Raw genomic sequence first — 17,236 nt, 5'->3', positions numbered from 1 at the left:
TCTGTTGGCTGTATGAATGTCTTCTTTTGAGAAATGCAAATCAAAACCACAATGAGATACCATCTCACACCAGTTAGAATGGCAATCATTAAAAAGTCAGGAAACAATAGGTGTTGGAGAGGATGTGGAGAAATAGGAACACTTTTACACTGTTGGTGGGATTGTAAACTAGTTCAACCATTATGGAAAAGAGTATGGCAATTCCTCAAGGATCTAGAACTAGATGTACCATATGACCCAGCCATCCCACTACTGGGTATATACCCAAAGGATTACAAATCATGCTGCTATAAAGACACATGCACACGTATGTTTATTGCGGCACTATTCACAATAGCAAAGACTTGGAATCAACCCAAATGTCCATCTGTGACAGACTGGATTAAGAAAATGCGGCACATATACACCATGGAATACTATGCAGCCATAAAAAAGGATGAGTTTGTGTCCTTTGTAGGGACATGGATGCAGCTGGAAACCATCATTCTTAGCAAACTATCACAAGAACAGAAAACCAAACACCACATGTTCTCACTCATAGGTGGAAACTGAACAATGAGATCACTTGGACTCGGGAAGGGGAACATCACACACTGGGGCCTATCATGGGGAGGGGGGAGGGGGGAGGGATTGCACTGGGAGTTATACCTGATATAAATGATGAATTGATGGGTGCTGATGAGTTGATGGGTGCAGCACACCAACATGGCACAAGTATACATATGTAACAAACCTGCACGCTGTGCACATGTACCCTAGAACTTAAAGTATAATATAAAAAAGAAAAAAAAAGAAAAAAGAAAAAAGAAAAATTTTGTTTAGCCTGGTGCAAAAAGATAAAGAGACTCTCCTCTTTTCACTCACAGCATTTTCTATTCATTCATTTATTCATTCATTCATTCATTAACAGAGTCTCCTTCTGTCACCCGGACTGGAGTGCAGTGGTGCCATCCAAGATTACTGCAGCCTTAACCTCCTGGGCTCAAGCGATCCTCCCTCCTTAGCCTCCTGAGTAGCTGGGACTATACACACACCCCACTATGCCCAGCAAATTTATTATTATTATTGTGTGTGTGGAGATAAGATCTTGCTATGTTGCCTAGGCTGGACTTTGAGAACTTTTGTTTTTTTTTAGAAGAGGTGTAATTGAAAATCCTTTCTCTGCCCCGTGGAGATGTATGTAAAGTTTTCTAAAGCATACATAAGCATCTTGCCTGCCTCACAACCCAGAACTGTCCTCCTCAAGGCCCTGGGAGCTCTCTCTTTGAAAGGCAGGCATCCGGGCAGAAAGCACCCCTCTCTCCCAGTTTCTGTGAGAAAGAAGGAACCTCAGTTCTGGGGGCATCTCACTCCCAGTTGCAAAATTACCTCCTGTCATAGATAAGAGAGGTTTGTTTTTCCTGTGGATAAAACCAATTAACCACACAGAGAATCAACGCAGTTACTGAGTGAATTTAGGGTGAACTATGTGTGACAAATGGTGCCGTCGAGTCCTCTCACCTGGGGACTAGTCACCGTCTATCTGGAGACCATGTGTGTAACGGGTTGCACCTGCTTGGCTGGATACAAAGGTGGGATTTCTTCCTGTCTTTGTCATCTCTTAGCAGATTGCATCACGTTTTGGCTTAATGGTTACTCAACCATAAGACACGTTTCTTTTACTTCTACGGATGTGAGGGAGGTTTCTGGGCTGAACAGAAATCTGTTTCTTAATTATATTTTTCCAGCACCCCACACCCAAGTTACTCCACCTTCTCTGAAGCTGCTTCCCCCAGGCTTTAACGGAGGCTGCTCCCCAGGGTTCCTCCCAGGCCCTGCCTCTCCTGGTTCATCTGATCTCCCACCCTCAGGGTACCGTGGCTTCCCTCCCTTCCATGTGCTGATGCCTCTTGGATCTCTAACTCTAGGCAGAACCCGGCTTCTCAGTTCCTCAGCTCAAATACCCACCTTGGGACGGGCGTCTGCACCGGGACATCCCGCCAGGAACTCTCCTGGTGGAACACAGTGCATGTTCTCTGGCTGCCCTGCAGTTGTTAAATGCCACCAGTACACGTGGGGAATGTTCTGCCTTCCAAAGGAGGAAGCCGGAAAGTTCATTTTCCCAGCACTCCTTACAGGAGGGACACCAACACGGGTCCAGGCTTTCCCCGTCAGGCGCTCCCATGAAAGATTCAGGATCCCGAGCAGCGCCAGGAAGCAGAGGGTGCATGGTACCAATTTGTTTTTTGTTTTTATTTTTTGAGTGGGGATGGGGGACAGTGGTGCAGAAGCTTCTGGACTCCAGGGCCAGCCTCAGCAGTGCAGGGTGTGGTTTCTGCCTCCTGTAGTAGCCGGAAGATCTTGACTGGAGCTGTCCTGCGCCTGTAGTTTAATCCTTGCCCTGGGCCCTGTGGCCTCCAAGCCGGCTTCATGACGGCCCTTGGAGCTTGGTGACCTTCCTCCCCTGTCCTTTAACCAGTCCCTTTTCTGCTTCTTGCTGGAGTGAGCAGGGTGGTTTTCTCTGAATCTGCTCCTGTCCTGGGTTCTCCTTTAAGGAGCGGTACCCTGGTCACCCGACCTCTCAGCCAGATGCCCAGCAGATGTTCTCATGCTTCCACTTTCCTTACCCCTTCATGTCTGGTGGTCACTCCTTTCTGTCCCTTCCATGTCCTACATCTCTCTCTGCTGTGTCCTGTCTTCTGCACCCCGTGGCCTCTGCCTAAGTTTGCAGCACCACCCATTCTTCCTTGGATGAATGCAGTGATCTCCCCGGGTCTCCCTGTCTCCATGGGGGCCACCAGCATCCGAGCCAGCTTCTTCTCTGTGGCAGAGATGATCTTTTTCAGTCCTCCTCTGACCATGGCCCTCTCCTGCTCCTCTTTCCAGGGCTCCCAAGTTGCTGGGATGTGCTCCAGCTGCTAAGAGAGCCTCGAAGGTTGATGACATGGCCTCCACAGTCCTCCCGAGCAGCTGCCCCACCTACCCTCATCCTTCAGCTCCATTACATTTCCTTTTTCTGTTTAATTTTTTGAATAGGTGTTGTATTTACATGGCTCAGAAATTTGCATCCGTGTGTATCCGTACATATGTGCAGGCACAAAGAGCCTGTCTCACCCGTGTTTCCTATGCACCCAGGTGCTAGCCCCATGCCAGCCCCAGCGGCCAGCTATGCTCTTTGTGACCTGCAAAGCCTTCTCCGGCTTTTTTATGAAAAGAATCTGAATTATTGTAAATTATGGTAAAATATATATAACATAGAATTCACCATCTTAACCACTTTTTTTTTTTCTTTTCTTTTCTTTTTTGAGAAGCGGTCTCGCTCTGTCGCCCAGGCTGGAGTGCAATGGCACAGTCTTGGCTCACTGCAACCTCTGTCTCCCAGGTTCAAGAGATTCTCCTGCCTCAGCCTCCCAAGTAGCTGGGATTACAGGCACGTGCCACCAGGCCCGGCTAATTTTTGACCTCACCTGAGCCACCCACCTTGGCCTCCCACAGTGCGGGGATTACAGGCTTGAGCCACTGCGCCCGGCCTAACCTCCTCATTTTCTAGATGAGGACACCGAAGCTTGGGGAGGAACAGGAATTGGCTCAGGCTAAGGAAGATCTGTTGATCTCTCTTGCACCAAAAAGGCAGAGCCGCCTTTCTCAAGGGGCTGTGTATTGGGGTGTTCTTACACAGCTATAAAGAAATACCTAAGACTAGCTAATTTATAAGAAAAGAGGTTTAATTCGCTCAAGGTTCTGCAGCTGTACAGGAAGCGTGGTGCCAGAATCTCCTTCTGGGGAGGTCTCAGAGAGCTTTTACTGATGGCGAAAGGATGCAGGCCAGAGAAGGGGAGCAAGAGAGAGTAGGAAGGGGAGGTGTCACAAACTTCAACAACCAGATCTGGCAAGGACTCACTCACCACTGCAAGGACAGCACGAAGTCATGAAGGATCCACCCCCATGACCCAAACACCTTCCACCAGGTCGCACCTCCAACACTGGAAATTACATTTCAACGTGAGATTTGGGTGGGGGACAAATATCCAAACTATGTCACAGGGCAAGAGGAGGTCCCTGGAGCTACTGAAGCAGAAATGGGGTGAAGAATAGAGATGGAGAGCGCTTAGGCTTCCAAGGTCTCTTCTAAGTGTGAGATGGAGGGATTCTGTGACCAGGTCATCTGGAGTGACTCAACAAGGTGATTACTTTCCCAAGCATGAGCCCTCAAGGGTCAGACAGGGGCTGAAAACTGCCACACATTCTTCCCAGATCCTTTGACATGTGATCATTCAAAGATAACAAAGGGATTGGAGCTTTACCAATCCCTTTCTTATTGTGGCATTTTCTCTATTAAAAATAAATACTCACTGATACTGTAACTTACAGAATCGGTACCAATTCTGAACGTACACAAAGCGTTGCCTTACTTTAAGGAAGGAGATCACTACTACTCCTGCTACCCTCCTCCCTCCACCTTGCCTAGTTCACAAGACAGGAGGAAAGTGAGAAACAAAAAGATGGAAAGAAACAGAAGTAAGATAAATAGACAATCTTGGCACCACCACCCGGCCCCAAGAGTTTAAAAAAGTAATAATAATAACATCAAGCCCTGACCTAAACTACTTGTGTTATCTGTAAATTCCAGACTATGTATGAAAAAGCATTGCAGGGCTGGGCACGGTGGCTCACGCCTGTAATCCCAGCACTTTGGGAGGCCGAGGCGGGTGGATCACAAGGTCAGGAGATCAAGACCATCCTGGCTAACACGGTGAAACCCCGTCTCTACTAAAAATATAAAAAATTAGCCAGGCATGGTGGCAGGCGCCTGTAGTCCCAGCTACTCGGGAGGCTGAGGCAGGAGAATGGCACGAACCTGGGAGATGGAGCTTGCAACGAACCAAGATCGTGCCACTGCACTCCAGCCTGGGTGACAGAGTGAGACTCTGTCTCAAAAAAAAAAAAAAAGAAAAAGCATTGCAAAACTTTCTGTTCTGTTAGCTGATGCACGTAGCCCCCAGTCACATTTCCCATGCTTGCTCAATTTATCACGACCCTTTCACATGGACCCCTTAAAGTTGTAAGCCTTTAAAAAGGCCAAGCATTGGCCAGGTGCAGTGGCTCACACCTGTAATCCCAGCACTTTGGGAGGCCGAGGCAGGCAGATCACAAGTTTAGGAGATCGAGACCATCTTGGCTAATATGGTGAAACTCCAGCTCTACTAAAAATACAAAAAATTAGATGGGCGAGGTGGCGGGCACCTGTAGTCCCAGCCACTCGGGAGGCTGAGGCAGGAGAATGGCATGAACCCAGGAGGCAGAGGCAGTGAGCCAAGACTGCGCCACTGCACTCCAGCCTGGGTGACAGAGCGAGACTCCATCAAAAAATTAGCCCGGTGTAGTGGCAGGTGCCTGTAATCCCAGCTACTCAGGGGAGGCTGAGGCATGAGAATTGCTTGCACCTGGGAGAGGGAGGTTGCAGTGAGCCGAGATCACGTCACTGCACTCCAGCCTGGGGGATAGAGAGAGACTCTCTCTCCAAAAAAAAATAATAATAATACAAAAAATTAGCCAGGCGTGGTGATACATGCCTGTAATCCCAGCTACCTGGGAGGCTGTGGTAGGAGAATCGCTTGAACCCGGGAGGAGGAGGTTGCAGGGAGCCGAGATTGCGCCACTGCACTCTCGCTTGGGCAAAAAGAGCAAAACTCCATCAAAAAGAAAAGAAAAAAGGGGAGGGGAGAGGAGGGGGGAAAGAAAAGAGAAAGGAAGGTTACATAGATGTGAAAGTGAACTGCCAGCCATGAGCAACAAATCCAAGTGACATGTTTTCTTCATGGTCCTGACACAGACACATAGGTTCGATCTGACAGCAGCCTGTGCCATCACAGCGACTGCTCATGCAAGCATTCGGGGTGCCCAAAGTGACGCTGAAGGGGGCATTCCTGGATTCAGCCCTCCAGGAGACCAGAGGAGGCTGGTGCGATAGAATCAGAGGAAGACGCCTGGCCTACGCAGAGGCCACTGCAAGTGAGGAGTGAAGAGGCCAAGCTGACTCCCAGCAGCCAGGGCCACTAAGGTGGGTGCGGAGGCAGGGGCCAGGCTGGGAACATGAGAGGCCGTTTGGGTAGGGAGATAAGTTCCGTGATTGAGGGCCAAAGGTCTTACCTCCTAGTGTGGCTGGAGAAGCAGAGACAGCTGAGTGCAAAAACAGAAAAGGGCTAGGCGAGGCCGTCTGGCAATGCACAGCCCACCCGGCATTGCGTGCCTGAGGCTGCAAAAACAGGCTGGCTCTTCCTGCCGGTTTGCCTGCCACTCGTCTTCTGAGCATGCGCACCCTCCGATTGCCAGGAATTGACTTCTCTATGGCCAATGAGGTGCCGTGTTCCTCCAGGCTCATCCAATGAACTTATCCGATGCTTTTGCGTCCACCAATGGGGTTTCGAGTGCCGTGTGGCCAGGCTGGCCCGGCCTTGGAGAGGCCTAGGAGAATGCCAAGCCCGGGGAGAAGGCGTTCCGGGCCTCAACTTTGACGTCGTGAGATTCTTGTGAGGCGTCTGCCCGGAAGCCGGCGGAAATTTTGCTTCTTTAAAGAGAAAAAGAAGGCTAGGGACTCAGATTCCTGGATTCTGAGGAAAGAGAAGGCTGGGGACCCAGATCCTGGCTCTGAGGGGAACGAGGGTTGAGGGCCTGGGCTCCCGGGCCTGAGAGGGGAGGGGCCCAGAATGGCGTGTCCCACGGGAAAAGGTGGTTGGAACCCAAACTCCTCAATCTCTATGTAGGACGGGGCTGGGCTGTCAGAATCCCGGGTTCTGATGGGGCTGGGGCTGGAGACTGAGATTCTGGGTCCCTGAGAGAATGTAAGGGACCCCTGAGACTGAGGGAGAAGCAGCCTTCAGGGCCACACTCCTGATCCTAAAGTTGGAGGGCACTGGGTGGTCTGAGAATAAAAACCATGAAAAACTAGGGCACGATAAACCTGTGAACTCGCTCCAGCTCTCAAGCCGATTAGGGACAGAACGACTTCAGAGGTCGTGGTCATATACACCATAAACCCCACTGTGGGGCCGGGCACGGGGGCTCATGCCTGGAATCCCAGCACTGTGGGGGGCCGAGGCGGGCGGATCACCTGAGGTCAGGAGTTCAAGACCAGCCTGACCAACATGGTGAAATGCTATCTCTACTAAAAATACAAAAAATTCACCGGGTGTGGTGGTGGGCACCTGTAATCCCAGCTACTCGGGAGGCTGAAGCTGGAGAATCGCTTGAACCCGGGAGCAGAGGCAGTGAGTCGAGATTGCGCCACTGCACTTCAGCCTAGGCAACAGTGCAACACTCCATCTCAAAAAAAAAAAAATGCAGATTAAAACACCCCACCCTGAAGTCAGTACTTGCCAGGACCTAGATTTGATCTCATGCGCTCTGACTCAAAAGTTAGTTGCTTTCTCTCCATCAAATTCACAGATCCAGACCAGCTCCTCCCAGACCTCTCCAGAAGAAGCCATGGGAACCCCTGGTATCCAGCATTTGCTGATCCTCCTGGTCCTAGGAACCTCCCTCCTGACCTGTGCGTATAGGGGACGTAGGGGAGAGCAGTGTGTCACAGAAGGTGGACTGATGATGAAAAAGGAGCCGCCTTGGCCCATGGAGTAGTGCTTATCCTCTTCTTGTTTTCTCCCCAGCAGGCCTAGAACTGTATTGTCAAAAGGGTCTGTCCATGACTGTGGAAGCGGATCCAGCCAATATGTTTAACTGGACCACAGAGGAAGTTGAGACTTGCGACAAAGGGGCACTTTGCCAGGAAACCATACTAATGATTAAAGCAGGTAAAATGAGATGGGGCAGTTGGGCTGGGTAGGAGAGAGGTTGATTATGTCCATGTTAATGCTTGTTCCCTTCGTCCAGGCCGATCGTGAGGGCCACCATCCATTTCCCCTCCTTCCTGTCACATAACAGGGACTGAGACAGCCATTTTGGCCACGAAGGGCTGCATCCCAGAAGGGGAGGAGGCCATAACAATTGTCCAGCACTCTCCACACCCCGGCCTGATTGTGATCTCCTACAGTAACTACTGCGAGGATTCCTTCTGTAATGACAAAGACAGCCTGTCTCAGTTTTGGGAGTTCAGTGAGACCACAGGTACCCTGGAAGTGGGAGAGATAGGTACTAAGAGAAACTCCATAAAGAGCGTGTGCATGGCCTCCCTTTGCATTCTGACTTGGCTTAGCCTAAGTGGCCCATACCCCAAAATACCTCACAGTTCAAGTAATTTTATTTTTCTGAATTGTTCACTGGGATCTAAACACTGCTCAGAGCAGACACCAGTGAAGGCTGGAGTATAAACTGAGTTTTGTGCTTATTAAGCAATAAGACAGGCCGGGTGAGGTGGATTGCCTGAGGTCAGGGATTCAAGACCAGCCTGGCCAACATGGTGAAACCCTGCCTCTATTAAAAATACAAAAATTAGCTTGGCCTGGTGGCACACACCTGTAATCCCAACCACTCGGGAGGCTGAGGCAGGAGAATTGCTTGAACCCAGGAGGCAGAGGTTGCAGTGAGCCAATAGTGCGCCACTGCACTTCAGCCTGGGATAGACAGCAAGACTCCATCTAAAAAAAGAAAAAAGCAATAAGCATCAGTGTAGGTTTCTGAGCAGGGTGGTATTATCAGTCTAACAAGTATTGGTTTCCCATTGCTGCATGAGAATAGCCCAGTTCCCCAATTAACAAGGCCTATAGTAACTTGGCCCTGCCTGTCTTTTCAGCTTCATTTCCCTCTCTTCCCTCTCTCATTTACTGTGTGTTTCTGGGGCTAATACTCAAAATGCTTAACAATGTAGATGGCACTGGCCAATCAAAATGGATGCTGGCCATAAAAAAAAAAAAAAAAAATCAGCTCAAAGAAATAGCTGGGCCTACAAGCTGAGTATCAGCCCTGCAACTTCTCACAATTCCCTGAATCCACCCAGATAGCTCACACCACCTGACCTTTGCCCTTGCTGTCCCTTACTACCCCTCCCCACCCCATTTTCACATAGCTAACCCCTCTTCATCCTCCATGTTAACTCAGGTATCAGCTCTTTGAAAATATTTACCAAATTCTTTTAGGTAGTTGGATATTCCTCCATTCCTTTGTCATTATACCTTGAACACAGCAGCTACTGAGTTGATTACTCACATGTCTTTCTCCTAGACAGAGATGCTAGATGACAGGAACTATGTCCTTTTCATCTCTGTATCTTCACACCTCCACAGAGTTTGGAAGTCAGATTGATGGAGATTTCAAAGCAGAGAGCACCAGCTGGGGAAGGATGGGGAGGCTGCAGTAATGGGCCTTGATTAGAGTGGCATCTGCAGGAAAATCTTGGGGAAGACAAGGCAGCAAGGAGCAAGACCTCTGGAGGCAGGACCTGCCCTTAACTGTCTCTCTCGTTTCCCTCCAGCTTCCACCATGTCAACAACCCTCCATTGCCCAACCTGTGTGGCTTTGGGGACCTGTTTCAATGCTCCTTCTCTTCCCTGTCCCAATGGTACAACTCGATGCTATCAAGGAAAACTTGAGATCACTGGAGGTAAACTGAAATGAACATCTGATAGTTTCAGAGGCTAGAAAACCATTTGAGTGGATCCCAAGAGATTCTGACACTGAGCTCTCCAGGGATGAGGGGGGACTGGATTCTCCTCTGATGTCCTAAAACATCTCTGTCTCTCCCCATCCTTCCTTGTTCCATAGGTGGCATTGAGTCATCTGTGGAGGTCAAAGGCTGTACAGCCACGATTGGCTGCAGGTTGATGTCTGGAGTCTTAGCAGTAGGACCCATGTTTGTGAGGGAAGTGTGCCCACGTCAGCTTCTCACTCAACCTCGAAAGACTGAAAATGGGGCCACCTGTCTTCTCAATCCTGTTTGGGGGGTTACAGCTACTGCTGCCATTGCTGCTGGCATCAATTATTCACTTTTCCTAAGAAGGCAGCTCTGGGCCTGGGTCTGAGGACATCTTTTTTGACTGGGAGCCTTCTTACCATTGAGCTTCAACAAGTTGAGGAGTAGGTGGGAATTTGAGGGAGAATAGAGAGATACTATGAATGTATTTGACATTTTTAATACAATTTCTGCTGTAATTTTTGTATGCAGTAGGCATTACTAATAAACATTTCTGCTGTGATTTGTGTATGTTTCAACACTAGAAATGGAATTTTAGTGCTGAAAGAGCCTTTAAAATTCATCTCCTCCAAACCACACATACTCCAGAAAGAGAATCTGAGATCTGGAAAACTTCAGTGAGTTTCTTACATTTAGCTATGGCCAGAGCCAAGGCAAGAAGTTAGGTATTTTGACGTAAAGTCTGATTTTCCTTTCACTCTAATATGCTAACTCCTCTTGCTAGCTGGAGCAGTAACTAGCTTTAGCCTTCTCCAGAGCACTCCCAGCCCAATCTTAAGGCTGCTGTTTTGGGGTCCTAAAATTTCCCTAGGAGGTATGGCCAAATGAGAAAAATCGGACTCCAAATTCTCCAATTATGGGCCTGCGGTAGTGGCTCATACCTGTAATCCCAGCACTTTGAGAGGCAGAGGTGGGAGGATTGCATGAGCCCAGGAGTTTGAGACCGGCCTGGGCAACCTAGTGAGAACACATCTCTACAAAAAAATATAATCCAAAAATTGGCCTGGCATGGTGGCGCTTGCCTGTAGTCCCAGCTACTTGGGAGGCTGAAGTGGAATGATCACTTATGTCCACAAAAAGAGTCAAACTCTGTAAAATATTTGAAAAGATTTATTCTGAACCAAATGTGAGTGACCATGGTGTGTGACACAGCGCTCAGGAGACCCTGAAAATGTGCCTAAGGTGGTCAGGGCACAGCCTAGTTTTATACCATTTAGGAAGACATGAGGCAATCAAACACATGTAAGATGTACATTGTTTCAGTCCAGAAAGGCAGGACAACTCCAGGTGGAGGAAACTTCCAGGTTATAGGTAGATTCAAAAATTTTCTGATTGGCAATAGGTTAAAAAAGTTATTATCTAAAGACCTGGAATCAATAGAAAGGAATGTCTGGGTTACAATGATAAGGGATCGTGGAAACCAAAGTTTTATCACACAAATGAAACCGCCAAGTCGCAGGCTTCAGAGAGAATACATTGTAAATGTTTATCAGACTTAAGGTCTGTGTTGACGTTCATGCTGGTCAGCTTTTCCCAAAATCCAAAAGGGAGGAGGGTATAATGAGGCATGGCCGACTCTCCCTTACCACAGCATGGCCTGAACCAGTTTTTCAGGTTAACTTTGGAAAGCTCTGGCTGAGAAGAGGGGTCCATTCAGATGGTTGGGGGGCGGGAGTGGTTTATCATTTTATTTTTTGTCTGCACTTGAGTTCAGGAGGTTGAGGCTACAGTGAGCCATGATCATGTCTCTGCACTTCAGACTGGATGACAGAGTGAGATCCTGTATCAAAACAAAGGACAGATTATCTCATTACAGTGGGCCCCATTTCTCTGTGTCCTGTCCATCCTTTGCCCACTCTACATCATTCCTTCCCTTCCCTGGGGCTGACTTAATGACTCTTCAGTGGACTTGGGAAGAGGGAGGGACTCATTATGGTATGATGAATGGGGACCTGTGACTACTTGGGGGGCAGAGATTTTTGGAGAATGCTCATGCTTATTATTACTCAAAAATATATAAACTCTATCTTATCTTATTGTAAAAAAACTCAAATGATATCAGAGGTGTACAGAGCAAAGTAAAAGGTGGGGAGGGTAAAGGGGAGACATATTTTCTTCTTAAAAAAAAAAAAAAAAACAACTTTACTAAGACTTACCTGACACACAGTAAACAGCACCGGAGGTGGAAAGAGAGACATTTATTACAAACCCTTGTTCCCCTCCCAAAAGACTGAGGAGTTTGGCCATAGTATATATATATTCCAACCAAGTTCTTTCTAGAAAGTTCTCTGGTTCTACCCACTGAGAAAGGAAAAAAAAAAAAAAAAAAATCTTGGGACACCAAACTCACTATGCTAAAGGGAAAAGTCAGGCTTGGGAATGGAGTCACACCAAACTGCCTCCTGTTTTGTTCCTAAATATATAGATGCAAAGACAGAAGGCTACACACCTCCCCCAGCAGGCCTTGCTCACAATCTGGCCACAAGATCTTTACCCTAAAACATTTCTGTTGAGTTTCACCCTGACAATGTAATTAACAGCTATCTTCACAGGTACTGAACAAGACAGGACCAGAAGTCATCCCTCTGCTCACCTGAGACAAATGCCTGTTTCAGTCTTTCCTCCACCAGATGTTTAGTTTATTTTATTTAAAAATGCAAATCTGGCCAGGCGCAGTGGCTTACCCCTGAAATCTCAACACTTTGGGAGCCCAAGGCGGGCAGATCACTAGGTCAGGAGTTTAGACCAGCCTGGCCAACATGGTAAAACCCCATCTCTACTAAAAATACAAAAATTAGCCAGGTGTGGTGGCAGATGCCTGTAATCCCAGCTATTGGGGAGGCTGAGGTGGAGAATCACTTGGACCCGGAAGGCGAAGATTGCAGTGAGCCAAGATCAGGCCATTGCACTCCAGCTTGGGTGACAAGAGCAAAACTCCGTCTCAAAAGAAAACTCTGTCTAAAAAAAAAAAAAAAAAAGGAAATTCACAGAGGGCAAGATGATTGCATAGTTGACTATTCCTCTACCCTCTCCTGTCACATGTAAAATGTGGATTCAGTGAAAGCTGATCAAAGCCTCAAAAGAATGCAACCACTTTCCCTTTTTATTCACTCTCCTCCTTTTTTTCTTTCCTCTTTCCCCTATTGCCCACTCCTTTCCCCACTTTAAATATTGAAGTCCCCAGGCTGGGTGTGGTGGCTCACACCCATAATCATAGCACTTTGGGAGGCCAAGGCAGGTGGATCACCTGAGGTCAGGAGCTCAAGACCAGCCTGGCCAACATGGTGAAACCCTGTCTCTACTAAAAATGTAAAAAATTTGCTGGGCATGGTGGCGAACGCCTGTAACCCCAGCTACTCAGTAGGCTGAGGCAGGAGAACTGCTTGAACCCGAGAAGCAGAGGTTGCAGTGAGCCGAGATCATGCCACTGTGCTCCAGCCTGGGCAACAAAAGTGAAACTGTCTCAAAAAAAAAAAACAAATTGAAGTCCCCAAACCCTCTTTGGAAAAAGCACAGATCACAGATGTTCCTGTGGTTTTGTTTTGCTTTTTCCTGGACTTGTCCTAAACCTTAGCAAAAGAAACTAAAATAATTAAGACTCACCTCAATCATTTTCTTTGATTTATACCACTCTTTTGCAGTTTAAGCACTACTCTAGCTAATTTCTTATCGTTGTCCTTAGGTAGCCAGTCCCCAGCATGTCAGTTTGCTAAATCTCCCTAAAGAGGGAGAGGAAGCACATGAAAATCAAATTTTAACTGAGGGCCAGGTGCAGTGGCCCACACTTATAGTCCCAGCCCTGTGGGAGGCCAAAGTGAGTAGATTACTTGAGCTCAGGAGTTTGAGACCAGCCTGGGCAACATAGTGAAACCCTGTCTCTACAAAAAATACAAAAATCAACTGGGCATGGTAGCGCGTGCCTGTATGTAGTCACAGCTATTTGGGAGGCTGAGACAAGAGGATGGCTTGACCCAGGGAGGTGGACAGTTTGCTGAGGTTACGCCACTGCACTCCTCCTCCCTAGATGATAGAGCATGACCCTGTCTCAAAAAGAGAGAGAGAGAAAGAAAGGAAGAAAAGAAAAGAAAAGAGAGAAAGAGAGAGAGAAAGAGAGAGAGAGGGAGGGAAAGGGAGAGGAAGAGGGAGAGGAGAGGAGAGGAGAGGGAAGGAGAAAGAAAAGGAAAGAGTGACAATGCCAAATTCTGGAGAGGAATAGAGAAGCTAGATCTCTCATATATTGCTGTAAGAATGTGAAATGGTACACCCACTCTGGAAAATAGTTTGGCCATTTATTTAAAAACTAAACACATACTTACCATCTACCCAGCAGTCATACTGCTGAGCCTTTATCCACAAGAAATGGAAATTTAAGTCCACACAAAATCATGTACGTGCTTGTTCTTAGCAGCTTTATTTGTAATTAGCCCAAAATGAGAACAACCAAAATGTCTTACAGTAGGTGAATGTTAAACTCCACAATAGAAAGAAACAAACTATTTCTACACACAGAAACTTGGATGGATCTCAATGGCATTATGCTGAGTGGAAAAAAGTCCATCTCGAAGGTCATATATATACTATATGAATCCATGTATATAATATTCTTGAAATGGCAAAATTATAGCAATAGAGATGTATTTTATTTAACTGAATTGTGTATCCAAAATATTACCATTAAACATGTAATCAATACAAAATTTTAATGAGATATCTTACATTCTTTTTTATACTAAGTCTTCAAAATGTGGTGTGTATTTCACAATCATGATACTTCTTAATTTGGACTTGTTACATTTCAAGCATTCAGTATTCACATGTGGCTACTATATGATATACTGGCTACTATATTGTACAGCACAGATCTAAGTGATATAAAATGCATCTTCAAATGGGTGGCTTTTTTTTTATTGTGATGTTTATTTTATTATTGAGTTTTGAGTATGTTTCATATATTACAAATGCAAATTCCTTATTATGTATATCATTTTAAAATATTTTCTTCTACTCTGCCTTGTCCTTTCCTTCTCTTAGTCTCTTTCACAGAGCATGGGCTTTTTGGGTTTTTTTATTTGCTTTTGTTTTTGTTTTTGTTTTTTTGAGACCGAGTCTAGCTCTGTCACCCAGGCTGAAGTGCAGTGGCACGATCTCAGCTCACTGCAACCCCCACCTCCCGGGTTCAAGCAATTCTCCTCCCTCCACCTCCCGAGTAGCTGGGACTACAGGTGCATGCCACCACACCCAGCTAATTTTTTGCATTTTAGTAGAGATGGGGTTTCACTGTGTTGTCCCGGCTGGTCTTGAACTCTCGAGCTCAGGCAATCTGCCCGCCTTGGCCTTCAAAATGCTGGGATTATAGGCGTGAGCCACCGCATCCGGCAGAGCGTGGGTTTTTAATTTAACAAAGTCCAATTTATCAACTTTATGAAGTATGCTTTTAGTATTATATCTAAAAAAATTTGGGCCAGGCATGGTGGCTCATACCTGTAATCCCAGCACTTTGGGAGGCTGGAGGCAACCTGGCCAACATGGTGAAATCCCATCTCTACTAAAAATACAAAAATTAGCCTGGTGTGGTGGCAGGCGCCTGTAATCCTGGCTACTTGGGAGACTGAGGCACAAGAATCACTTGAACCCATGAGGTGGAGGTTGCAGTGAGCCAAGATCACATCACTGCACTCCAGCCCAGGCAACATAGTGTAACCCCATCCCCCACACCAAAAAAACACAAAAACAAAAAAACTGCCCAACCAAAGGCAAACATTGTCCTATAGTCAATTTTTACACCCACCAATACCACACTAGCTTGGTTACTATTGCTTCATGATGTCTTAAAACCAGGTAGCATTGGTTTTCCAACTTCTTGTTTAGCCAAGTTTTTTATTGTTTTTTTGTTTGTTTGTTATTGTCGTTGTCACTGCTTTTCTAAGTCGTTTGCATTTCCAAATGAATTTTAGAATGATCTTGTCAATTACTACAAAAATCCTGCAAGGATTTTGATTGGGATTGTTTGAGAATTGACATCTTAATGTTAGCAAAACAGGAGCATAGGAGAGCCAGGGTGACACCTTTTTTTTTTTTTTTTTTTGAGACGGAGTCTCCCGCGCTCAGTCGCAGTCGCCCAGGCTGGAGTGCAGTGGCACGATCCTGCAAGCTCCGCCTCCCGGGTTCATGCCATTCTCCTGCCTCAGTCTCCTGAGTAGCTGGGACTACAGGCACCTGCCACTTGTATTTTTGATAGAGACAGGGTTTCACCGTGTTAGCCAGGATGGTCTCCATCTCCTGACCTCGTGATCCACCCGCCTTGGCCTCCCAAAGTGCTGGGATTACAGGCGTGAGCTACCGCGCCTGGCCTAAACCATTTTAAAATCAACTCCATCGTAAAACTAACAAGGTACACTCCTTGCCAATCACAACCCATGGTCATAAGATGTTTACAGCTAAAGAAGCAGTTTATTAATGCCTGCAAGGACAAACTCCTGTGACAGAAGAAATGTCCAGACGTCCCAATATCACATAACAATACACACTTTCAAGATAGAGTCAGTTTTGATGTACTTATGCACCAAAAACCCAAGAAAAACTTTTATTTATTTATTTATTTTTATTTTATTTTATTTTACTTTTGGAGATGGGGTCTCGCTCTGTCACCCAGGCTGGAGTGCAGTGGCATGATCTCAGTTCACTGCAACTTCCACCTCCACGGCTCAAGCGATCCTCCCATCTCCCACCCCCGCCCTCCAGCAGCTGGGACTACAGGCGAGAGCCACCACACCTCGCTAATTTTTATATTTTCTGTAGAGACAGGACCGCACTATGTTGCCCAGGCTGGTCTCAAACTCCTGGGCTCAAGCGATCCTCCCACCTTGGCCTCCCAAAGTGCTAGGATTACAGGCATGAGCCACCGTACCTGACAGATAACTTTCCTTAAATCAGCAAAATAATAAATTTTGTCATGCTGTCAGCCCACCCACACATAGACATAACTTAACTTAGCTTTTATATAGATAAGACCCCTGTACAAGAAGAGTCTTTTTAAAAAGGACAGTGCGGGCCAGACACGGTGGCTCAGGCCTGTAATCCCAGCTCTCTGGGAGGCCGAGGCGGGCGGATCACGAGGTCAGGAGATGGAGACCCTCCTGGCTAACACAGTGAAACCCCGTCTGTACTAAAAATATAAAAAATTAACCAGGTGCGGTGGCGGGCACCTGTAGTCCCAGCTACATGGGAGGCTGAGGCAGGAGAATGGTGTGAACCCGGGAGGTGGAGCTTGCAGTAGCCAAGATTGGGCCACTGCACTCCAGCCTGGGCAACAGAGCGAGACTCCATCTCAAAAACAAAAAGGACAGTGCGGCCGGGTGTGGTGGCTCACACCTGTAATCCCAGCACTTTGGGAGGCTGAGGCGGGTAAGCCACCAGGGGTCAGGAGTTCAAGCGCAGCCTGACCAACATGGAGAAACCTGGTCTCTACTAAAAATACAAAATTAGCTGGGCATGGTGGCGCATGCCTGTAATCCCAACTACTTGAGAGGCTAAGGCAGGAGAATCACTTGACTCCGGAAGGCAGAGGTTGCGGTAAGTGAAGATCGCGCCATTGCACTCTATCCTGGGCAACAG

General features: G+C 47.1%; 2 protein-coding genes across 3 annotated transcripts in view; one reads left to right on the top strand and one right to left on the bottom strand.

The window, feature by feature from the left end:
- Positions 1-7,428: 7,428 nt before the first annotated feature.
- TEX101 (testis expressed 101) lies at positions 7,429-9,924 on the top strand. The gene is given in 6 exon segments (XM_023190569.2): positions 7,429-7,528; positions 7,644-7,787; positions 7,918-8,100; positions 9,404-9,532; positions 9,694-9,869; positions 9,871-9,924. Coding segments are annotated over 6 exon segments (750 nt in total). The 5' UTR covers positions 7,429-7,464.
- Positions 9,925-11,374: 1,450 nt separating this feature from the next.
- The window catches only part of LYPD3 (LY6/PLAUR domain containing 3), a 50,643-nt gene continuing 44,781 nt past the window's right edge, over positions 11,375-17,236 (bottom strand). For both annotated transcript variants that reach the window (XR_003306919.2, XR_003306920.2), the window contains one exon: positions 11,375-11,402. The gene's annotated coding sequence lies outside the window, so the exon portion shown is untranslated. The remainder of the gene's footprint in view (positions 11,403-17,236) is intronic.

This window comes from Piliocolobus tephrosceles, chromosome 21 (assembly GCF_002776525.5).
Source record: "Piliocolobus tephrosceles isolate RC106 chromosome 21, ASM277652v3, whole genome shotgun sequence".
Lineage (NCBI taxonomy): Eukaryota > Metazoa > Chordata > Mammalia > Primates > Cercopithecidae > Piliocolobus > Piliocolobus tephrosceles.
The sequence above is the reverse complement of the archived record's forward strand: the minus strand, read 5'-3'. Positions and strand labels throughout refer to the sequence as shown.